Source organism: Dendrobates tinctorius, unplaced genomic scaffold (assembly GCF_039654945.1).
Source record: "Dendrobates tinctorius isolate UK_male_01 unplaced genomic scaffold, ASM3965494v1 ptg000442l, whole genome shotgun sequence".
NCBI lineage: Eukaryota > Metazoa > Chordata > Amphibia > Anura > Dendrobatidae > Dendrobates > Dendrobates tinctorius.
In genome coordinates, this window is record NW_027362105.1 from 907,219 (window position 1) to 932,356 (window position 25,138).

Genomic DNA, 25,138 nt, shown 5'->3' on the forward strand with positions numbered 1-25,138 from the left:
CCTCCATGCTGCCCTATAGACAGTACAGTGCTAACCCTGAGCCTCCATGCTGCCCTATAGACAGTACAGTGCTAACCCTGAGCCACCGTCCTGCCCTACATACAGTACAGTGCTAACCCTGAGCCTCCATGCTGCCCTATAGACAGTACAGTGCTAACCCTGAGCCACCGTCCTGCCCTACATACAGTACAGTGCTAACCCTGAGCCTCCATGCTGCCCTACATACAGTACAGTGCTAACCCTGAGCCTCCATGCTGCCCTATATACAGTACAGTGCTAACCCTGAGCCTCCATGCTGCCCTACATACAGTACAGTGCTAACCCTGAGCCTCCATGCTGCCCTATATACAGTGCTAACCCTGAGCCTCCATGCTGCCCTATATACAGTACAGTGCTAACCCTGAGCCTCCATGCTGCCCTATAGACAGTACAGTGCTAACCCTGAGCCTCCATGCTGCCCTATAGACAGTACAGTGCTAACCCTGAGCCACCGTCCTGCCCTACATACAGTACAGTGCTAACCCTGAGCCTCCATGCTGCCCTATAGACAGTACAGTGCTAACCCTGAGCCACCGTCCTGCCCTACATACAGTACAGTGCTAACCCTGAGCCTCCATGCTGCCCTATATACAGTACAGTGCTAACCCTGAGCCTCCATGCTGCCCTATATACAGTACAGTGCTAACCCTGAGCCTCCATGCTGCCCTATAGACAGTACAGTGCTAACCCTGAGCCACCGTCCTGCCCTACATACAGTACAGTGCTAACCCTGAGCCTCCATGCTGCCCTATAGACAGTACAGTGCTAACCCTGAGCCACCGTCCTGCCCTACATACAGTACAGTGCTAACCCTGAGCCTCCATGCTGCCCTATAGACAGTACAGTGCTAACCCTGAGCCACCGTCCTGCCCTACATACAGTACAGTGCTAACCCTGAGCCTCCATGCTGCCCTATATACAGTACAGTGCTAACCCTGAGCCACGGTCCTGCCCTACATACAGTACAGTGCTAACCCTGAGCCTCCATGCTGCCCTATATACAGTACAGTGCTAACCCTGAGCCTCCATGCTGCCCTATATACAGTAGTGCTAACCCGGAGCCACCGTCCTGCCCTACATACAGTACAGTGCTAACCCTGAGCCTCCATGCTGCCCTATATACAGTACAGTGCTAACCCTGAGCCTCCATGCTGCCCTATAGACAGTACAGTGCTAACCCTGAGCCTCCATGCTGCCCCATACCCAGCCCAGCGCTGACTGGAGAGGCGGGGGTCTCACGCTTTCTCTAAGGTGAGGTATCTGTCTTGCTAAGTGATAACACCCACGTGCGGCCTAGCCCTCCCCAGAAGCAGCGGTCTGTCTTCAGGTATTGCCCGCGTTCCTGAGGCTATCGGCGGATCCCGGACCAGTTGAGCCCGGGGTTTTGAGGCCTACACTGTATCGCGCACGACACGAGCGAACGTCGCGTTCTCGGTCAGCGACTCGCATCTCCCAGTCACAACCGGCCCGCAGCACCGATAACTATCGCCAGGACCGTGACCTGCGGGTAACACGAGCAGCACTACAAGTCGCCACAAAGCGCATGCGCAATGAGCAGACGAGACGTAGAAGCGACAGGAAAGTAAACTGCCACACAGTAGGCTACAAGAGATGTCGATCAAACACACGACCCGCCTCCTCCTAGCACTCACAGTGTCACGAGACACATCGTTATGACGTAAATAGACGAGAGTGATACTTATCATAGTGTTAATGCGCATGTGCACAAAATCCTCGTCAGGTTGGATGCCTTCCTCCAATCATGTTTAAGAAAAATATCTGGAGCTCCTGGAATGTGGGAAGGGCGGCCCCGTACGCAACCTACTAGGGTATATATAGAGGAGACGTTCCCCTCTGTTTTTCAGATGCGCTGTGCGCGCAAGCGGCGACGATCTCTGAAGAGGGGAGTACGCTGCTGGGGTTCTCGGGCACCCTGCGTGACTAGAGGAGACCGAGTTTCCACATCTGTCAGACGGGGACCGTACTGCCGCCATGCACGGACCGCCGGCCGGTGACAGCGCCTGCCCGCTCCGGATCATTAAGCGAGTCCAGTTCGGTGTGTTGGGCCCGGACGAGCTGGTAAGAGCAAGAAGGCGGGGCGCCACCCGGAAGTGCAGCGGCGGCTGCTGGTACTGCATGCTGTGGCTTCTGTGTGGTGTATCGTGATGTGTTCCCATTAGTGTAATGTCGTGACTGGTCTGTCTTATCGCGATATCCCCGGACATTCAGCTTGTGTCTCTGCTGCTTCCGTCTCTTTCCTTCCCTTGTGGTTCTCACTGATGATCACTGCTCCGAAATCCTCCAGATGTTGTAAAAAGTTTAGAACTGAACCTAGCTGCTCCAACTGCTGCTGGGATCCATAGCAAGAGTCACGACTTCAGAATAAAGACACAGCTCTCCCTCCCCCATCCCATCCTCTGTCGGAGCTTGTGTGCCGTATTATTCCCCCCCCATCCCATCCTCTGCCGGAGCTTGTGTGCCGTATTCTTCCCCCCCCCCCCCCCCCCCCCCCCCATCCCATCCTCTGCCGGAGCTTGTGTGCCGTATTCTTCCCCCCCCCCCATCCCATCCTCTGCCGGAGCTTGTGTGCCGTATTCTTCCCCCCCCCCCCATCCCATCCTCTGCCGGAGCTTGTGTGCCGTTTTCTTCCCCCCCCCATCCCATCCTCTGTCGGGGCTTGTGTGCCGTATTCTCCCCCCCCATCCCATCCTCTGCCGGAGCTTGTGTGCCGTATTCTTCCTCCCCCCATCCCATCCTCTGCCGGAGCTTGTGTGCCGTATTCTTCCTCCCCCCATCCCATCCTCTGCCGGAGCTTGTGTGCCGTATTCTTCCTCCCCCCATCCCATGCTCTGCCGGAGCTTGTGTGCCGTATTCTTCCCCCTCCCCCCCCATCCCATCCTCTGTCGGGGCTTGTGTGCCGTATTCTACCCCCCCCCCCCCCCCCCCCCCATCCCATCCTCTGTCGGGGCTTGTGTGCCGTACGCCCCCTACATCTCGGAGCCTGTGCGTGGCGCCCCAAACTCCTCTCCTGGCCCTCCCAGCCAAAGCATGGCGCCCTACCTCTTCAGGCATTGTACAGTACAATGCAAAGCAATGGGATTTCAAAACCGCTGTGCACATGCTGTGGATTTTTCCGTGCAGATTTGCTGCGGTTTTGAATCCGCAGCATGTCAAATTTTTTTCTGCGGATTCCGCAGCAGTTTGACACCTGTTCCATTGTGCAGGTGTCAAACCGCAGGCAAATCCGCAGGACGCTTTACCCGCAAATCTGCATGGGAAAAATCCGCAGCTGAATACGCACTGTGTGCACTCGCCCTAAATCTCTACTTTCTTGTGTTTTAGAAGCGGATGTCGGTGACTGAGGGTGGAATTAAGTACCCTGAGACCACAGAGGGTGGTCGCCCCAAGTTGGGTGGTTTGATGGACCCTCGTCAGGGTGTGGTTGAGCGCACCGGCCGCTGTCAGACATGTGCGGGTATGTCCACGCAGTGACTGCTCTAGGCAGTTAACGGCTGGTGAGGTCATACTACCAGGGTGCCTATTGCCATCTCACGCCCATTTGTGGGTGTCTTCTGACAGGTAACATGACGGAGTGCCCGGGCCACTTTGGGCATATTGAACTGGCTAAGCCGGTCTTTCATGTGGGATTTCTGGTGAAGACCATGAAGGTTTTGCGTTGCGTCTGTTTCTTCTGCTCCAAGTTACTGGTGGATGCGGTAAGTCGGGGTGTTGGTGGGGGACACCTATGCTTTCTTTTTTTTTCTTATTCTCCACGTAGACTTCACTTTTATTTTATTTTTATAGAATAACCCAAAAATAAAAGATATTTTGACAAAATCTAAAGGACAACCAAAGAAGCGTCTGACCCACGTGTACGAGCTGTGCAAGGGCAAAAACATCTGTGAGGGGGGCGAGGAGATGGACAACAAGTTTGGGATGGATCAGAATGAAGGGGATGAAGACATTCAGAAAGAGAAGGTAGGGGACAGGTGACTGACTGGGGGTGGTCAAGGTTGGCTCAGTATCGGGGTAACTCTGCTTCTGTGCTCCATGTCTTCATCTCAGGGCCACGGTGGCTGTGGTCGCTATCAGCCAAGGATCAGACGTACAGGCCTGGAGCTATACGCAGAGTGGAAGCATGTGAACGAGGACTCGCAGGAAAAGAAGATCCTGCTGAGTCCTGAGCGGGTCCATGAGATATTCAAGCGCATCACAGATGAGGAGTGCTTCATCCTGGGAATGGAGCCGCGATATGCACGCCCCGAGTGGCTGATTGTCACCGTTCTGCCAGTACCTCCCCTGTCTGTGCGGCCCGCAGTCGTCATGCAAGGGTCGGCCAGGAACCAGGTGGGTCCAGGTCATTGGGCAGGAATGTGAGTGATGGGGAAGTATGTACTGATGCATGTCCTCTAATCCTTCTGCCCTCAGGATGATCTGACCCACAAACTTGCTGATATTGTCAAAATTAACAACCAGCTGAGGCGGAACGAGCAGAATGGTGCTGCAGCCCACGTAATTGCCGACGACGTGAAGCTCCTGCAATTCCATGTTGCCACAATGATAGACAATGAGCTACCTGGCCTTCCTAGGGTAAGTGAAATAAGTGGGGATGCTGTCAGCTGATGTTTTCTGGAGCATGGAGGAGGAGAAGCATTTGATAAAGCATCTCCTTCTATCCTTATATCTGTCCTGGCCCCAGTCTTACATGTTGGGACCACAAGGCTCTGTCCTGGCCCCAGTGTTACACGTGGGGTACCACAAGGCTCTGTCCTGGCCCCAGTGTTACACGTGGGGTACCACAAGGCTCTGTCCTGGCCCCAGTGTTACACGTGGGGTACCACAAGGCTCTGTCCTGGCCCCAGTGTTACACGTGGGATACCACAAGGCTCTGTCCTGGCCCCAGTGTTACACGTGGGGTACCACAAGGTCCTGTCCTGGCCCCAGTGTTACACGTGGGGTACCACAAGGTCCTGTCCTGGCCCCAGTGTTACACGTGGGGTACCACAAGGCTCTGTCCTGGCCCCAGTGTTACACGTGGGATACCACAAGGCTCTGTCCTGGCCCCAGTGTTACACGTGGGGTACCACAAGGCTCTGTCCTGGCCCCAGTGTTACACGTGGGGTACCACAAGGCTCTGTCCTGGCCCCAGTGTTACACGTGGGGTACCACAAGGCTCTGTCCTGGCCCCAGTGTTACACGTGGGATACCACAAGGCTCTGTCCTGGCCCCAGTGTTACACGTGGGGTACCACAAGGTCCTGTCCTGGCCCCAGTGTTACACGTGGGGTACCACAAGGTCCTGTCCTGGCCCCAGTGTTACACGTGGGGTACCACAAGGCTCTGTCCTGGCCCCAGTGTTACACGTGGGATACCACAAGGCTCTGTCCTGGCCCCAGTGTTACACGTGGGATACCACAAGGCTCTGTCCTGGCCCCAGTGTTACACGTGGGATACCACAAGGCTCTGTCCTGGCCCCAGTGTTACACGTGGGATACCACAAGGCTCTGTCCTGGCCCCAGTGTTACACGTGGGATACCACAAGGCTCTGTCCTGGCCCCAGTGTTACACGTGGGATACCACAAGGCTCTGTCCTGGCCCCAGTGTTACACGTGGGATACCACAAGGCTCTGTCCTGGCCCCAGTGTTACACGTGGGATACCACAAGGCTCTGTCCTGGCCCCAGTGTTACACGTGGGGTACCACAAGGCTCTGTCCTGACCCCAGTGTTACACGTGGGGTACCACAAGGCTCTGTCCTGGCCCCAGTGTTCAATTTTTTTTTTTTAATTTATTTAACAAATGCTCTATATGGGGAACTGAATGTAAACTAATCAAATTCTCTGTCTGAGATGGTTTAGTTAATCCTGCATTGAGCAGGGAGTAGGACATGACCCTTGAGATCCCTTCCAACTCTAACATTCTATGAAGATGTCTGGCACCATATTCTGCTCCCTATGAATGCTACATGTGTTTACACCCTCTACCTTGCTCCCTCAGGCCATGCAGAAGTCTGGCCGTCCTCTGAAGTCTGTGAAGCAGAGATTGAAGGGGAAGGAAGGGAGAGTCCGAGGAAACTTGATGGGAAAACGTGTCGACTTTTCTGCTCGAACAGTTATCACCCCTGATCCCAACCTCTCCATTGACCAAGTTGGAGTCCCGAGGTCGATTGCTGCGAATATGACTTTTCCAGAGATCGTTACTCCCTTCAACATTGATAGGTGAGTTCTCAGATGTCTTTTATCTTTATTGGCATCCTCCAGTTATCTATATCCTGGGGGCCACAGCCAGACTGGCCCTGTTGACCACACACCTACAGGCCTGCTAGTCGCATGTGACAATGCTTTCTGCATCCTGCAGCTCTAATCCTTCAGCTTTGTGTTTCTCGTATTCAGGCTGCAGGAGCTGGTGAGACGAGGAAACAGTCAGTACCCTGGAGCCAAATACATCATTCGAGATAATGGGGATCGCATTGATCTCAGATTTCACCCTAAACCCAGCGACCTGCATTTACAGATTGGCTACAAGGTGAGCGGCTTTGTGATGCCCCCCCCATAATGAGAAGGCACAGACATTAAAGACTGACTCCTCTCTGCTTCCCTCCAGGTGGAGAGACACATGTGCGATGGGGATATTGTCATCTTTAACAGACAGCCAACGCTACACAAAATGTCTATGATGGGGCACAGAGTCCGCATTCTTCCCTGGTCCACCTTCCGGCTGAACCTCAGGTAGGTCCGTCACCTGATATGTTGCTCTTTGTGCTATTTTTAGTTCAGGGGCTTAGCAGTTCTTTATTCCCAGTGTCACGACTCCATACAACGCTGACTTTGACGGGGACGAGATGAATTTGCATCTTCCACAGTCTCTGGAGACGCGGGCAGAGATCCAGGAGCTTGCCATGGTACCTCGTATGATCGTCACACCTCAGTCCAACAGACCAGTTATGGGAATTGTACAGGACACGCTGACTGCAGTTAGGAAATTCACAAAAAGGGACGTTTTCCTGGAAAGGGTGAGTGATCAACCCCAAGGTGCCCTGAATTAATGGGAGATACTATGGTGAAGATCCACATTGTTACACTTCTCCCAATAATAAGGCTCTAATTTCCCAAATGTTATGTAAACACAGGTATGGTTAGGTCAGGCGGATCTCTGGAGATGTAGTTAGGCTGAGCTCCTCTTAGCATTGCTAGTCTTGTCGTACTTTATCTCTGCTGTGTATTCGGGTTAGGCTCCTCTTTCTGAGCATCGTTAGTCTTGTATAATGTGTGCTGGGGTTAGGCCAGGCTCATGTCTGACCAGAACTAGTACTGTGTAAAGTTTGGGTTAGGCTAGGCTCATAGTATACTGTTTAACTATGAAATTTATTCCCTGCAGTTCAAGAGATGAAAGTAAAAAAAAAAAAAAAAAAATGAAATGTCTTTAGTGTAGTCAGTGGAAAGCTTCATTGTGTCATATGTGGACTTTGTGGTCACGGCTTAAAGGGAATCTGTCACCTACCCTTTGGCGGGCGATAAAAACGAGGTCGGTCCGATGGGCGGTGTTCCCGATGTGTGCCGCCTCCCCATCCTTGCCCGCCGTCCGCAGGTTATTGCTGATTTGGAGTAGGTGTACGCCATTTTTTTTGCGTGTGCGCTAAGCATTCATAGCTAGTGCATGTGCAGTATGCTTTGCCCAACTGCAGGCACCTTTACCCACCAGGTGTGATGTGTAGCTGACGTCAGATTCATAATCGTACTACACTGTCTATTCAGGCCACGACCAAGGTACGCATGTGACCGAAATGTTGGCTTATTGTACACACTTGAGCATTATGCTGACACTACAGTAAAGCCTTATTTAACTTTCTGATTGCTCCCTTGGATTAAATTCCTCATTCCACTACTGCTCTTGCACCCTCCCTCAATAGCAATATTTGGCTCTTGTATGCTTGATGCGTTTAGGCCATTCTCATCTCATAATCTTGTATGGTGTGCTGTCCTTAGGCCAGTTTCATGTCTGGACCTCATTGGTCTAGTATGAAGCACTTGGGCCATACTCCTCTGGACCACGCTAATCTTGCATGGTGTGCTGTGCTTAGGCCAGGCTCATGTCTGGACCTCATTGGTCTAGTATGAAGCACTTATAATAATTACCTTTAATGGCCCCAACATATTCCGCAGCGCTTTACAGTTTAACAGTTTCAAAACACAAGTCATAACTAACAATGTTAACAATACAATAATTAAAGCACAATCCGCCCCTGCTGGTGAGAGCATACAATGTACAATGAGGTGGGGGAGATGCAAAGTACAGGTGTGTATTTACAACGATGGTCCAGCCATCTTGAGAAAGTGGGGGACAGATGGTGAATGGGCTACATACTCACACTTGCACATAGAATGACTTTGATTACTGAACGTGATAGGCCGCTCTGAATAGATGTGTTTTGAGAGAGCGCCTAAAACTGTGCAAATTGTGTATAGTCCTAATTTCTTGGGGTAGAGCATTCCAGAGGACTGGCGCAGCGCGGGAAAAGTCTTGGGAGTTGGAGGTACGGATTAGTGCAGAGGTTAGGTGAGTCATTTGCAGAGCGCAGTGGTCGGTTAGGCCGATGGACAGAAAAGAGGGAGGAGATGTAGGGGAGTGCCGCACTGTGGGTGAGAACAAGTACTCTGAATTGGATCCTATAATGAATGGGCAGCCAATGTAAGGACTGGCGAAGAGCGGACGCGTCCGAGTACCGATTAGCCAGGTAGATGACCCTGGATGCTCCTGGCTGCTGCATTTAGTATGGACTGGAGAGGGGAAAGTCAAGTAGCTGGGAGGCCAATTAATAGAGCATTACAGTAGTCCAGGCGGGAGTGGATCAATGTGACAGTGAGGGTTTTTGTTTCCATGGTGAGAAAAGGGCAAATTCTGGAGATGTTCTTTAGGTGTAGGCGGCACGAGCGGGCAAGACATTGTATATGGGATGTGAAGGAGAGATTGGGGTCAAACATAATACCCAGACAGCGCGCCTGCTGCTGGGGTGTTATGGTGCCACCCATGGAGAGGGAAATGTCAGATTTAGGAAGGTTAGTAGATGGCGGGAGCAGAAGTTCAGTTTTTGAGAGGTTAAGTTTCAGAGAGCGGACATGACGTTGGAGACTGCGGACAGTCACTGGCGTTCTGTAGTACAGCGGGGGTAAGGTCGGGGGAAGACGTATATAGTTGTGTCATCAGCATAAAGATGGTACCAAAAGCCAAATCTGCTGATGGTCCTAACCCTAATTGTAAGCAACCATAGGAAATGGCAGCAGGGGAGACAGTGTCAGAATCCTGAATCCAGGTGTCAGTGAGGGCCAACAGATTCAGAGAGTTGTTCAGAAAGTAGTTATGCAGGAAAGGAAGCTTGTTACAAGCAGACCGTGGATTCCAGAGGGCACAATTGAAAGATGGAGATGAGGGAGTGCAAGTAATAGATTATTTTGGTTTTGATATGAGGTAGGGTAGGGGTTGAGGTTGTAGGATGGTGGACCAGGGTTGGGGGAGATGTCCCCCTGAAATCAGTAGGAGTAAGAACATAAAGAGCAAGTAGTTATTTGAAATGTTAGCAGTTTTTTTGTTGAATGTGTTTGGGCAAGATGGACTGAGGTTTTTCAGGAAGGTGAGAAGGGCATGGGAGCTGTACATGGGAGGGAAGGAGAGAGGCTGATGTGAATGAGTGGTGATGGGGTGGTGAATGTGGATGGCAAGGGAACACAGGAGGATAAAAATAAAGCAATTTTTTTTATTTCTATAGCGCCGACATATTCCGCAGCACTTTACATTTCAGAGGGGATTTGTACAGACAATAGACATTACAGCATAACAATCATAGATCATAACAAATACCAAGAGGAGTGAGGGCCCTGCTCGCAAGCTTAGTCTGAGGAAAGAGGTAGACATGAAAGGTGGGTTGTAACAGTTGCCCTGATTGTATGGACCAGCCATAATGTTACGTGTGTAACTACAGATGCAGAGGGCTAATGGATGCATGAAGCATGTGGGAACATGATGCGGGGAACCTGGTTATGGTAACTTTTGGCTGTGCCACACAGGGATAGATTAGGTTAATGTGTTGAGGCGATAGGCAGGTCTGAATAAATGCGTTTTCAGGGCACGCTTAAAATTGTGGGGATTGGGGACTAATCGTATTGACCAGGGAAGTGCATTCCAAAGAATTGGCGCAGCACGTGTAAAGTCTTGGAGACGGGAGTGGGAGGTTCTGATTGAGGATGCTAACCTCAGGTCATCAGCAGAACGGAGGGCACGGGTAGGGTGGTATACTGACACAAGGGAGGAGATGTAGGGTGGTGCTGAGCCATGGAGGGCTTTGTGGGTGAGGGTAATAAGTTTATACTGAATTCTGGAGTGGATGAGTAGCCAGTGTAAGGACTGGCACAAGGTAGAGACATTGGCTAAATGGCTAAAAATACAGCAAAGTGTGGGTTACCTGTCTCCTGTCCTGACTAACTGTCATGGAGTAACTGTCTTGCTAGATGCTTAGCTAATGCGATGCTTTGCTTAATGCGTGCTGACCCCTCACTTGCGTGCCCCTTAGAGTTAAGGGGGTTTTACACATGGCGATATTGCTAGCAATATCGCTATGTGTGATACTTACCTCCGACCGGCTCCCCTGCTGTCTGTCATAGATCGCGCAGGTCCATTTCTCGTCGGGCGCTTCCTGCTGGCGCCGAGGAGCGACACGCGGACGGGAGGACGCCAGGATCGCCGCATCTGAAAGGTAAGTAATGACCGCTGTATCGCTGCTGCATCGCTGTGAGATCTGCCTGTATGACAGCTCACTAGCGACCATTCAGCGATGCACCAGCGATCCTGACCGGGTCGTTGTCGGGATCGCTAAATGTAAAGGGGCCTTTAGTCTACATTTATACACCCCACTACAGGGCCAAGAGGGATTGTGGGAGCTACTTGGTTATAAACTTGCAACAGCTGCTCAGCACCTCTTGGTGTGCAAAAGATGATCAAAGAGCCAGTCCTGATTCTATCTCTATGCTAAAACGCTTCTCCTGAGAACATCTCCAGTGATTTTCCCCCCCATGGTTATACAGCAGTAAGTCCTGAGAACAATGTAACAGATGAATTATAGCAAAGAAGTTGAATAATATAGTTACCAGTCACACTGCTTGCTAACATTGAATGGAGATAAATGCAGGCTGGTGCAGGTCAGAAGTTGAATAATATGGTTACCTGTGTGAAGAGAGAAGGTGGATGTTAATTCCTTGTCATGGAGTAACTGTCTTGCTAGATGCTTAGCTAATGCGATGCTTTGTGTAATGCGTGCTGACCCCCTCACTTGGCCATACTCCTCTCTGGACCACGCTAATCTTGCATGGTGTGGTGTGCTGTGCTTAGGCCAGGCTCATGTCTGGACCTCATTGGTCTAGTATGAAGCACTTGGGCCATACTCATCTCTGGACCATGCTGATCTTGCATGGTGTGCTGTGCTTAGGCCAGGCTCATGTCTGGACCTTGCTAGTCTTGTGTGATACGCTTAGGCTGGGCCTCTAATGTTTCATGTTTGACTTTTAGGGGGAGGTGATGAATTTGCTGATGTTTCTCTCCACATGGGATGGGAAGGTTCCTCAGCCAGCCATCCTGAAGCCTCGTCCTCTCTGGACCGGGAAGCAGATTTTCTCTTTGATTGTTCCAGGGCATATTAATGTTATCCGGACTCACAGCACCCACCCGGATGATGAGGACAGTGGTCCTTATAAACACATCTCCCCGGGGGACACAAAGGTGCGTAATGAATGGTCCTGATATCAGGCAGCACTCTGGTCTAAGCTGCTGATTAATCACACTTGTTGTCTTCAGGTCATTGTGGAGAATGGAGAGCTGATCATGGGGATCTTGTGTAAAAAATCGCTGGGGACGTCTGCGGGATCGCTGGTCCATATCTCGTATTTGGAGATGGGACATGATGTCACTCGTCTCTTCTACTCAAATATCCAGACTGTCATCAATAACTGGCTGCTCATTGAGGGTGGGTGTATGGTTAGAGGTGAAAGTATTTAGAATTGAGCGTCCTCAGTGGCTAACAAGGTACAAAGATATACAGGGGCTTCTCACAAATTTAGAATATCATCAAAAAGGTAATTTTTCAGTTCTTCAATACAAAAAGTGACTCCTCTATTCTAGAGTCATTGCACACACTGATCTATTTCACTTGTTTATTTCTGTTAATGTTGATGAGTATGGCTGACAGCCAATCAAGTCATTATCTCAGTAATTAGAATACCTTATAATACCAGCTTGAAAAAAATGATTGTAAAATCTGAAATGTCCATCACATTCAGTAATCAAAGTCATGTTTGTGTGTGTGTGGCCCATTCACTATCTCCATCTAACCCCCACCCCCTGAAGATGGCTGGACCGTCATTGTAAATACATCATTGTAAATACAAACCTGTGCTTTGTATCCCCCCCCACCTCATTGTAGATTGTAAGCTCCACGAGCAGGGTCGTCTTATGTCGCTTTAATTATTGTATTGTTAACGTTGTTACTTATGACTGTTGTGTTTGAAACTGTTCAACTGTAAAGCGCTGCGGAATATGTTGGCGCTATATAAAGATTATTATTATTAAATGCACTCAGTACTTGGTCGGGCTCCTTCTGCATCAATTACTGCATCAATGCGGTGTGGCATGGAGGCGATCAGCCTGTGGCACTGCTGAGGGGTTATGGAAGCCCAGGTTGCTTTGATTGCAGCCTTCAGCTCGTCTGCGTTGTTGGGTCTGGTGTCTCATCTTCCTCTTGACAATACTCCGTAGATTCTCTATGGGGTTAAGGTGAGATGAGTTTGCTGCCAATCAAGCCCAGTGATACTGTTGTGTGTACACCAGGTATTGGTACTTTTGGCAGTGTGGACAGGGGCCAAGTCCTGCTGGAGAATGACATTTCGATCTCCAAAAAGCTTGTCGGCAGAGGGAAGCATGAAGAGCTCTAAAATGTCCTGGTAGATGGCTGTGCTGACTTTGGTCTTGATAAAACACAATGGACCTACACCAGCAGATGACATGGCTCCCCAAACCATCACTGATTGTGGAGACTTCACACTAGACCTCCAGCAGCTTGGATTGTGGCCTCTCCACTCTTCCTCCAGACTCTGGGACCACAATTTCCAAGGTCTAGTGTGAAGTGTCCACAATCAGTGATGGTTTGGGGAGCCATGTCATCTGCTGGAGTAGGTCCACTGTGTTTTATCAAGACCAAAGTCAGCGCAGCAGTCTACCAGGACATGTTAGAGCTCTTCATGCTTCCCTCTGCCGACAAGCTTTATGGAGATGGAAATGTCATTCTCCAGCAGGACTTGGCACCTGTCCACACTGCCCAAAGTACCAATACCTGGTGTAAAAACAACAGTATCACTGGGCTTTATTAGCAGCAAACTCGCCTGACCTTAACCCCGTAGAGAATCTGTGGAGTATTGTCAAGAGGAAGATGAGAGACACCAGACCCAACAATGAGACGAGCTGAAGGCTGCGATCAAAGCAACCTGGGCTTCCATAACCCCTCAGCAGTGCCACAGGCTGATCACCTCCATGCCACGCAACATTGATGCAGTAATTGATGCAAAGGGAACCTGACCAAGTATTGAGTGCATTTACTGATCATACATTTCCCTAGGCCAACATTTCGGATTTTATAATCATTATTTTCAAGCTGGTGTTCTAATTTCCTGAGATAATGACTTTTGGGTTTTCATTGGCTGTAAGCCATAATCAACATTACCAGAAATAAATGTGAAATAGATCACTGTGTGTAATGACTCTATAGAATAGGAGTCACTTTTTGTATTGAACGGAAACTTTTGGTATATTCTAATTTTGTGAATGCAACTGTATCTTTCCTGTGGTTAGATGGGGTCTTTTGGGGAGTGGAATGGTCTGCACTGTGTATATGTATACTACTGTGTGCATTATGTATACATTGCTGTGGGCTCTTCTGATAGGTGTACCTTTTTTTTTTTTTCTTCTGTAGGTCACACTATTGGGATCGGAGACTCTATTGCTGATGCAAAGACTTACCAGGATATCCAGAACACCATCAAAAAAGCCAAGCAGGATGTGATAGAGGTGAGGCTGGTGGCCTTTGGTTCTGATGAGCCTGGGCTGCTCCAGTAATGGTCTGAATCCTCAGTATCGTGTTCTGTGCAGGTCATTGAGAAGGCCCACAACAATGAGCTGGAGCCCACACCTGGAAACACCCTACGTCAGACTTTTGAGAACCAGGTGAACCGAATCCTCAATGATGCCAGAGATAAGACTGGCTCGTCTGCCCAGAAGTCTTTATCTGAGTATAACAACTTCAAGTCCATGGTGGTGTCAGGAGCCAAGGGCTCAAAGATCAACATCTCCCAGGTGAGTGGTGGCTTGGTGGAAGTGGCAGTGGTCAGCATATACAGTGTGCGCAGACCTGATTCCCTTTTCTTCCAGGTCATTGCTGTAGTGGGCCAGCAGAACGTGGAGGGTAAACGCATCCCCTTTGGCTTCAAACATCGGACACTGCCTCACTTCATCAAAGATGATTATGGCCCAGAGAGCAGAGGTTTCGTTGAGAACTCCTACCTTGCTGGCCTTACTCCAACAGAGTTTTTCTTCCATGCTATGGGAGGAAGAGAGGGTTTAATTGATACAGCTGTGAAGACTGCTGAGACAGGTGTTTTTTTTTTTTTTTTTTTTTTTTTTTCCTCCCCTGCTTTCTGTCTACACTGTTGCTCCCCGTATAGCAAATCAGTGGTCAGGGCTTACTATAAGCAGGTCCATGTCTGACTGTAGAGCCACAAACCTCTCCTGAGGGGTAAAGCTAATAAGAATTCCTTTTGCTTTTCATCAGGTTACATCCAGAGACGTCTGATCAAGTCTATGGAGTCTGTTATGGTGAAGTACGACGCTACAGTACGTAACTCCATCAATCAGGTTGTACAGTTGCGGTATGGCGAGGATGGTCTGGCTGGAGAAGGTGTGGAGTTCCAGAACCTGGCCACGCTTAAACCATCTAACAAAGCCTTTGAGAAAAAGTGAGTGTGGGTGGGAGCTGAATCCAATGCCTGTAGGGGAGTGGTGTTTACTCATGAAGGGAGTTTGTGCTGATGGTGGTCTGTCACGCTGACCTGCTCCTGGGTGGGCTCAGCTGGGGCTTGTGCTGATGCCAGCCCTTGTGGGCTCACACTGCTGTGGGACTTGTGCTGATGCTGGTCTGTGAGCAGCCCCTGAGTGGACTCATGATGATGCCTGTGTCTGTTTCTTGCTCCTGCTGATGCTGGCCTGGGGCTGTGTGTCTTGGCTCGCGGGTGGGCTCATGTTGGTGCAGGTCTGTGTGTGTGTGTCTTGGCTTGCGTTTAGGGCTCCTGGGTGGGGGCTAGTGGTGGTACCAGCCTGTATGCATATCTTAGCTTGCAGGTGGGACTAGTGCCGGTCTGTGTTTCTTAGCCCGTGCTGATGCCAGCCTGTGTGGGGCTCCTGGGTGGGCTCATTCTGATGGTGGCCTGTGTGTGTGTCTTAGCTTGCAGGTGGGACTAGTGCTGGTGCCAGCCTTAGTGTTTGTCTTGGATTGCTGGTGGGGCTCGTGCTGATGCCGGCCTATGTCGGGTGCATGCTGACGCTGGCCTGTGTTTTTAGATTTAAATTCGACTACGCTAATGAGCGTGCTCTGAGGAGGACTCTGCAGGAAGATGTGGTGAAGGATATCCTCAGCAATGCCCACATCCAGAATGAGCTGGAGAAGGAATTTGACAAGATGAAGGAAGATAGAGAGGTCCTGCGGGTTATCTTCCCTACTGGTGACAGCAAGGTAACTGACAACTCAGCAGTGACCGCTGGGTATTGTGTCGAGGTTTCAGTGCTGACTATGGCTTGTCTTTCAGGTGGTCCTACCGTGTAATCTCCTCAGGATGATCTGGAACGCACAGAAGATATTCCACATAAACACCCGCATGCCCTCAGATCTGCACCCAATCAAAGTGGTGGATGGTAGGCATTGTACAGTACTGGCTGCTGGCAATGATGCAAATATAATTTCTTCTTTGACTTCGCCGTCTTGTCCTCATGACGGTTAATCTTGTTTTTGTTCCGTAAGGCGTGAAGGATCTGAGTAAGAAGCTGGTGATTGTAAATGGAGATGATCCTCTGAGTCGCCAGGCCCAGGAGAACGCCACTCTCCTGTTTAACATCCACCTGCGCTCCACGCTTTGCAGTCGCAGGATGGTGGAGGAGTTCCGGCTCAGTGGAGAGGCCTTCGACTGGCTGCTGGGAGAAATCGAGTCCAAGTTCAACCAGGCTATTGTAAGTATTGTGCGGCTGCTGTGCATCTTGCTGGACACATTACTAACGTATTAACCCCTTTCTGATGTGGGCTTCGGCGCTGAGCTCACATCTTTCCCTGCACATGTCAGCTATTTTGAACAGCTGACATGTGCCTCTAACAGCCTTGGGTGGAATCGTGTTAACCTGTTAAATGCTGCTAATCTGGCAGTGGCATTTAATGCGTGCTTACAGGAAGCGCATTGGAAATCCTGCCCGTCAGTGACCCCCGTCATGCGGCCGCGGGTCACCGACGGGTTGGCATGACAACCGGAGGTCTCCAGCAGTGGTCAGCGCTCATAGCAAGAGTTTCTGCTACACACAAATTAGATCTGATCACACAGGCAACTGAAGTATTGCAGCTTCTAGTCTTTTATGGAGACAATTGAAGCATGCTTCAATAAAGTTTTTAAAAATATAAAAGTTCAAATCACCGTGCCATTCGCCTCATTCAAAATAAAACCATAAAAAAAATCAATGTACACTTTTGGCAGCACCATGTTGAGAATCGGCAGCGCTATCAATATAAAAAAATTACCCTGATCGTAATTTATTTATCTATTTTTTTTTTTTTTTTTTGTCACCACTTAAATAAAAAAAAAAAAAAAAAAAACACAGACCTGTTTGGTATCTATGAACCTGTAAAGATCTGGAGAATCTTACTGTCAGGTCAGTTTTACAATTTAGTGAATAAAAATGAAATGGTAAAATAGAATTGCACTTTTTTTTGCATTTTGCCACACTTGGAATTTTTTTTCACGTTTTCCAGTACATGTTAAATCCAATGATGTTGTTCAAAAGTACAACTTGTCCCACAAAAAACAAGCCCTCACATGGCCAGTTGTGGCTCTGGGAAGAAGTGGAGCAAAACCGAAAATACTTCAGGTCATGAAGGGGTTAATGATTCCCTTTTCTGCAGGCTCATCCGGGAGAGATGGTGGGAGCACTGGCCGCTCAGTCTCTTGGTGAGCCAGCCACTCAGATGACCTTGAACACTTTCCACTATGCCGGTGTCTCAGCCAAAAACGTCACTCTGGGAGTTCCTCGTCTGAAAGAGTTAATTAATATATCAAAGAAACCTAAGACTCCTTCCCTCACAGTCTTCTTACTGGGCCAATCTGCTCGAGATGCCGAGCGTGCCAAGGTGAGTCTCATAGCGTGGTATGGTGCCTTCTTGTGCTGACATCCTGCCGGCCGAGCCTCACACTTGTCTGCTTGTTCAGGACATTTTGTGCCGCTTGGAGCACACAACTCTGCGGAAAGTTACGGCTAATACTGCCATTTACTATGATCCAAACCCACAAAATACCGTGGTGGCTGAAGACCAGGAGTGGGTGAATGTCTACTACGAGATGCCAGACTTTGATGTCACCAGAATTTCCCCATGGCTGCTTCGTGTGGAGCTTGACCGCAAACACATGACTGACCGTAAACTGACCATGGAGCAGATCGCGGAGAAGATCAATGCAGGTAAATTGTGGCGATTCATCCTGAGCCCTTCCAATCTCCTATCGGTGCCATCCTCATGTATTCTACTCTCCTTCCAGGCTTTGGCGATGATCTCAACTGTATATTTAATGATGATAATGCGGAGAAGCTGGTTCTGCGGATAAGGATCATGAACAGTGAGGAGAACAAGATGCAAGAGGTGAGAAAAAGCCAATAAAGCAGTGTAAGTCACAACCTTGGAGTGTTCCTAACCTGATGACCCTCTGGCTTCAGGAAGAAGAGGTGGTGGACAAGATGGACGACGATGTCTTCTTACGTTGCATTGAGTCCAATATGCTGACAGATATGACTCTGCAGGGGATTGAGCAGATCAGTAAGGTAGGTGATCCTCTGAAGTTTGTGCGGAGGCGTTCTCTTGTCACCCATTACTATTGTAAACAAAGGTCTTTTTCATCAAGTCGGGTGCTGATGGCTGTTTTTGTAGCTTGTCAGGGTTTTTTACTTAACGATTTGTTTGCTTAGGTTTACATGCACCTGCCACAGACTGACAACAAAAAGAAGATAATTCTGACGGAGGATGGGGAGTTCAAGGCTCTTCAGGAATGGATCCTGGAGACAGACGGCGTCAGCCTCATGAGGGTTCTGAGTGAAAAAGATGTGGATCCTGTGAGGACGACATCGAACGACATCGTGGAAATCTTCACTGTAAGCCCGGTGTTTGTTTTGCCCCTTTCCTCTTGTAAGTTGGGTTCGTCTTGACATCTCTCTTCCATTCCAGGTTCTTGGAATTGAAGCCGTCAGGAAAGCGCTGGAGAGAGAACTGTACCATGTAATTTCCTTTGACGGTTCTTACGTGAACTATCGCCACTTGGCCCTTCTCTGTGACACAATGACCTGCAGAGGCCACTTGATGGCCATCACTCGTCACGGTGTGAACAGGCAAGACACAGGACCGCTCATGAAATGTTCCTTTGAAGAAACGGTAGGTGCAGCACATCTGCTCAGGGTGACACCTGTTTGTGGTGTCCCTCACAGCCTTGGGTTTACCTCCTACTCTTTTCTCTCCCACAGGTGGATGTCCTCATGGAGGCGGCAGCACACGGTGAGACTGATCCCATGAAAGGAGTGTCTGAGAACATCATGCTGGGGCAGTTGGCACCCGCTGGCACTGGCTGCTTTGATCTCTTATTGGATGCAGAGAAATGTAAATTTGGAATGGAGATTCCTACAAATATCCCGGGTCTTGGAGCCGCAGGACGTGAGTATCGATGGGGATCAGCTTCACTTTTACATCTGATTTACCCCCCCCCCCCCCCCCCTTGACATTTGTCTTCTAATCTTTGGTCTGTTTTATTCAGCAACCGGAATGTTTTTTGGAACTGCCCCAAGCCCGATGGGGGGAATGTCTCCTGCAATGACTCCTTGGAACCAAGGTGCTACACCAGCCTATGGAGCATGGTCTCCAAGTCTAGGTATGTCGGGGGGAGGTGAAGCACCGTTTAATGCTGCTGTGCTCTAAAGTCTTGTATTATGAGCTTATATGGTTTACATACACTTTTTATGATATACTGCTTATAAGGTCGGTGGTGAGCTTGGCTCGCCAACCAAGAGATTTTCTGAACTATAGTTATTCTGCATTGATTCCATCTTATGCTTAGTCTTCAGTTTTCAGCACAGACTTTGTGTGCGCACTCCTCAATATTGAACTTGCAACCCAAAGAAAGAATAAAAAATGGAAACAGTCAGTGTTGATCTACTAAGTCTGAAGTATGAGCCACTTGCTAAAATCCCAACACTTTCAGCCTTGGCTGCTATCTGAGGTTATTAATGGTCATTGGAGAGAGGTTTTGCTGCTGAATAATCAGGATCCAGCTGCTGTGTGATCACCAACCAATGATGTCCCTGATTGATGGAGACCAACAAGTCGAGACACTGCAGCCATGGGAGCCGGTTTAGGGCACCAGCAGCCTGGGGTTGTTTGTGGTTTTTTTTTTTTTTTTATCTTTTTGGGACGTTTTGGAGAAACTGCCACACAACTGGGTCCATCACTGAGTCCAATGTAACCCCAAGTTGGTGACCTGGAATGAAGTCTAGGGAGTCAGACTGTTATATTGTACCACCCCATAATTTTCTTGGGAGCAGGATGGACCAGTGTGAGGTTTCATCACAAGGTCACTTCATGGCACTGTATCTGTTCTCCAGGCCACTTTCCAAGTATTGGTGCACCCAACATAAAAGTGGAACTAATTGCTGTCGAAGGCAGACCCTTCATTTGTGTCTTGCTCTACTCTGTAGACACTGACTCCGTAAACCTTCTACAATCTCACTTGCAGTACAAAATGGATCACTATACGCTGTTTTTATTATCTGGCAATCAGTCTGCAGATATTCGCCTCTGCACCTCTTGTTCTACCAACCACTGGGACATGCAACGTTGACCAGTGCTCACATCTCAGCCTACACGTGTTGTGATCTAGCAGAGGAATAAATCAGTCTCAAGAATTCTGTCTGTCTTTATTGTCAACCCTTGGTGATTACAACCCTTGGTGATTACTGTGCAGTCCTTCAAGTCTTGCGATGTACCTATCCTCCCACAAGACCTTATTCAAATTTTGATCATTTGCTGATCTTGGTGACCCCTGTACTTGCTGTCAGTTTCAATGTTGAGGCGTGTGTTCTGTCTCATTTAACTCATCAATTGGTAAGGACCGTGAGACAGACCAGGATCTCCCTTCCAGTAGTTCTCCAAGAAATGCTCCTGTAGGGTTGTATTCTATTAAAAGGGGTGTTCACCACTCTTCTGATACGTGTTGACATCTTTGAGGTGTCTTGACTGTTCTGCAATCCTGTATGGAAGGGAGAAATCCCTGACATTAATCCCAATAACCACTTTATTTTGCAGGAAGTGGCATGACACCTGGCGCAGCCGGATTCTCTCCCAGCGCTGCCTCGGATGCCAGTGGCTTCAGTCCTGGCTATTCTCCGGCCTGGTCTCCCACTCCAGGTTCTCCTGGTTCTCCGGGCCCCTCAAGTCCGTACATTCCTTCACCAGGTAAAGGCCCTGTTTATGCTGTGTACCAAGTTTCACCAGAGTTCAAATCTAAAGTATGAAGATGTTGACATCTGTGTAAGCATGGCTTTACCTTGATGCACCAAAATATAAAGCTCATTGTTTCTGTGTTTCTTACCATTTGGAGTAGAAAACTGATCTGGCAGTGATGTGTCCACCAGTCTGGAGATGAGTGACTGTCTGGTGCATAGGCAGGTTCTGCTCACAACCAGATGGATATAATTAGAGGAAGGTTTGACATATTGCAGGTTCAGCCCAGTGATGCTGTTTCTGCAGCCTGTGGTCCAGCACTCTGATTGTAGAACAACAATCCTCTAAAACCAATTTCCATTGTCACCTGTACAAGTGCTGACAGTGTGGTCCATATAATCATGTATTTATTTTTTTTTTTTTTTTTGTATTTCCTTTACAGGTGGCGCAATGTCTCCCAGCTATTCCCCCACCTCTCCAGCTTATGAACCAAGGAGTCCTGGCGGCTATACTCCTCAAAGTCCAAGTTACTCTCCGACGTCACCCTCTTACAGTCCAACTTCCCCCTCATATTCTCCCACAAGCCCAAACTATAGTCCCACTTCCCCGAGCTACTCTCCCACTTCTCCGAGCTACTCGCCAACAAGTCCAAGCTACTCGCCAACCTCTCCGAGTTATAGCCCAACGAGCCCCAGCTACAGTCCCACTTCCCCAAGCTATTCTCCTACATCCCCAAGCTATTCTCCTACATCCCCCAGCTACAGTCCTACATCTCCCAGCTACTCTCCTACTTCTCCCAGTTACTCTCCTACATCTCCCAGTTATTCTCCCACTAGTCCTAGTTACTCGCCCACTTCTCCCAGCTATTCTCCTACATCTCCCTCATACAGCCCAACTTCACCCTCCTATTCACCTACATCCCCATCATACAGCCCAACATCACCCTCTTATTCTCCTACTTCTCCCAATTACTCACCAACTTCTCCTAATTATACACCCACCTCTCCGAGTTACAGTCCCACCTCTCCCAGTTACAGTCCCACCTCTCCAAACTATAGTCCTACAAGCCCGAGTTATTCTCCAACATCGCCCAGTTACTCGCCTTCAAGTCCACGTTATACCCCACAGTCTCCGAGCTATACTCCTAGCTCCCCCAGCTACAGCCCCAGTTCACCCAGCTATTCCCCAACAAGCCCCAAATATACACCGACAAGCCCGTCCTACAGCCCAAGCTCTCCAGAGTACACGCCGACTTCCCCCAAGTATTCTCCGACTTCCCCCAAATACTCGCCAACTTCTCCCAAGTACTCGCCAACATCCCCTACTTATTCTCCAACCACTCCCAAATACTCTCCTACCTCTCCAACATATTCCCCTACTTCCCCAGTCTATACTCCTACATCCCCCAAATACTCTCCTACATCGCCTACATATTCACCGACCTCTCCTAAGTATTCGCCAACTTCACCCACCTACTCACCTACCAGTCCTAAAGGCTCCACTTACTCTCCTACGTCCCCAGGATACAGTCCCACATCTCCAACCTACAGTCTCACAAGTCCAGCGATCAGTCCAGATGACAGTGATGAAGAAAACTGAGCAGCAGCATTCCCTGGACACATCTGTCTCTGTGATTGGGTGCTTCTCTCATCTAAATGAGAAATTCTCACATGATCAGTCAGTTAGCTATAAGTGCATGGATCAGGGTTGGAGGCTTCCTTGTACAGCTTCGAGAGACCACATTGTGTTCATGCTTTTATATGTGATAGACTAAAAGTTAATAATTTGGGAATTCATCGCTACTTTAAGTGGCAAAATAGTGTCTGATCGTCACCGGCGCATTATTTATAGCAGAGGATAAGAAGCTTCAGCGTTTTAGTTCTGATTCTGCTCGGACTGCTAGGATTTGTCTGCAGTCTCTTTTGCTAAATGTTATTGGAAATCTTAATAGATGTTTGACAAAGTGACATTTTGTTCTTAAAAAAAAAAAAAATAAATGTTGCAAACTTCCAAAACTCAGTCTGGTTCTTGCTCACACGTCGGGGGATACTTTAGCCTTGGCTCCAATGGTAATGCTCTGAGTAATGATTCACTGTGTTCGGCGTGACCTGGGACCACCATGATACGGCTGCTCAAATTATACAAGGAAACGCAACCCCTTCCAGCTGAAGCCGGATTTCACTTTTCCAGTCACCTTTGACAGCACGAACGAGAGGGGATCTGCCCTTCAAGGACAGGAAACCTTCAAGATGAAAAGGGCAGCTCCTCTCCACGTCACTGGTTTCCTGTCCTTGATGGGGGGGAACCTTCATTCCTGCATGGCGGCAAAAGAAAAGCAAACTTCCAGACCTGGGCCTGTTGGTTGCGTCAGGGCACCATCTGCTACAATCAGCGCCGGGATTGCTGGAAGTGCTGCAGGGTGGGGGCAGCTGAGGTTTTGGTCGTGCGGGAGTCTGCGGTGGCATCACCGCATTGTTAGCTGGCAGCTCTGCGTTCTGGTGCAGTCAGAGCGCGTCTGGAAACCGGAAGTTGTGATCTGACGCTCCCGGGACCTCTCATCCGGCGCACGTCTGGGGAGGGTATCGGATGCTGCAGGAACATGCCTGCCAGCAGATCCCCCTACAGCACAATACTTAAGGGTACATCACCGGCCAGGCAGGGGCACCAATGGATGCAAAGCAGGCCTCTTCCCAGTGGTAGCAGCATTTGAAGCCAGAGCAGCTGCAGCGACCCTCAACGTCAGATGTGACTGTTACAGCAGGGGATGCAAGTCCAAAGACTAGGACAAGTAGGTACTGTTCTACCAGGATAGATGATTCTGCAGTCCCTAAAGAAGACCTCTCGAATGACATCCTGCCTTCCTTTCCCCTACAATTTCCTCTGAGCTACGAAAATGTCATTTTAATAATGCGAATCTCCCTCTCTCCTTCTGACTTCTTGCCTTTCTGGTAGGATCCTCCTAGAAATGCATACAGGGAAATCTAAGCACAGAGCCTGTCCGGGCAGGATCTGGCTAGCACATGGCCCCAAAAATTATGCCAGGCATGTGTTAATGACAGAGGCTAATGAGACCCCCAGACTTCTATTCCACCCTAAAACCCTCATCAGAACAGAGGTGGAGAACTCGTTAAGGTCCTAATCCCTCTCAGGGGAAACGCCACATGGGGATAGGGCTGAAGTGTCTCCCAAGTCGTCGACTGTATACTCGTATAAGGGGGTTCTGCAGGATACTTCAGGATCATCCTACACAAAAAGTGACTTGAGGGCGGGCTATTTCTTCCTCCTAGAAGAGGTGTTCAATTTAGTTAAGAGCGTAAAGTCCACAATGGGACTGGTCGGCCAAAAAAGTCTGTCCAAGATATGTTTTGGACCTTGGACAAGAAAAAAAGTAGGTCCTTTCCTATGAATGATAAATTGCTAAGTCTCATTAATAAAGAATGGGAAAAGTCAGGAAGGGCCCCCTGCCATTCTCCTTTAAAAGGAAGTACCCCTTTTGAGGAAGAGGCTATCTCGTCCTGGAGTAAAGTGCCCAAATTGGATGTAGCCATATCCAAGGCCTCAAAAAGATCATCCCTTCCCTTTTGAAGCCTCAGGTTTACTAAAAGATCCCATCGATAGGAAGGTTGGCACTCTTAAAGCTTACGTGGTAGTCAAGGGCTGAGGCTCGTCATTGCTGCAACCTGCACAGCAAGGTCCCTCATGGTCTGAGTAGACTAAGACCAGCTGAGTGAAAATTCATCCAGAAACCCCCTTTTGGCCATGCCCCCAGAAATCAAAGGAGCGGCGTTCTTATCAGATGCATCGACCGACTCAGCCAGAATAGCCGCAAGGTCTGCTGCATTCTCTAATGCAGGCCATAGAGCAGTCTGTTTAAAAGATTGCCCAGGGGACATACAGGCAAAAGGGAGACTGTTCTCTTCCTTGTGAAGATAAATACTTATTTGGTTCTGCTTTGGATTACATCTTAGAAAAAGCTTCTGATGAGAAAGGGTTCCCAAAATCTCCCTTCTCATCCTTCAGGCAGACCTTTCGGAGGAAGAAATACAGCCGAAAGAGACCATCCACAGAACACTGTAGATGGGAGGATCAACCAAAGAAGGTCAAGGGGTTCCTATTTGGCAAACCTTCCCAAGGTTGTAGAAAGCCCTCCAAATGACTCCCAGGTTGGAAGAAAGCTCTCTTCTATCCAGCCCTTGGATTCTCAACCTGGTAAGGGCAGGGTTGAAGCTCGAGTTCGGGAGGCATTTACCAAACGGGTTCATCACAACGGCCCCACGAGTATC

The 25,138-nt window shown here is 49.1% G+C and overlaps 1 protein-coding gene across 1 annotated transcript; it reads left to right on the top strand.

Annotated features, from left to right (window-relative positions):
- Positions 1-1,892: 1,892 nt before the first annotated feature.
- POLR2A (RNA polymerase II subunit A) lies at positions 1,893-22,870 on the top strand. The gene is made up of 29 exons (XM_073564263.1): positions 1,893-2,118; positions 3,382-3,514; positions 3,619-3,755; positions 3,844-4,017; positions 4,105-4,386; positions 4,468-4,629; positions 6,035-6,255; positions 6,430-6,562; positions 6,641-6,765; positions 6,839-7,049; positions 11,594-11,803; positions 11,879-12,047; positions 14,046-14,140; positions 14,222-14,425; positions 14,501-14,723; positions 14,901-15,084; positions 15,686-15,857; positions 15,931-16,036; positions 16,143-16,348; positions 17,286-17,510; positions 17,590-17,836; positions 17,914-18,014; positions 18,089-18,193; positions 18,338-18,520; positions 18,594-18,797; positions 18,887-19,073; positions 19,174-19,287; positions 20,718-20,867; positions 21,298-22,870. Exons 1-29 carry the CDS (start codon positions 2,032-2,034, stop codon positions 22,452-22,454), a joined length of 5,907 nt encoding a protein of 1,968 aa, XP_073420364.1. The 5' UTR covers positions 1,893-2,031; the 3' UTR covers positions 22,455-22,870.
- The last annotated feature ends 2,268 nt before the right edge of the window (positions 22,871-25,138 follow it).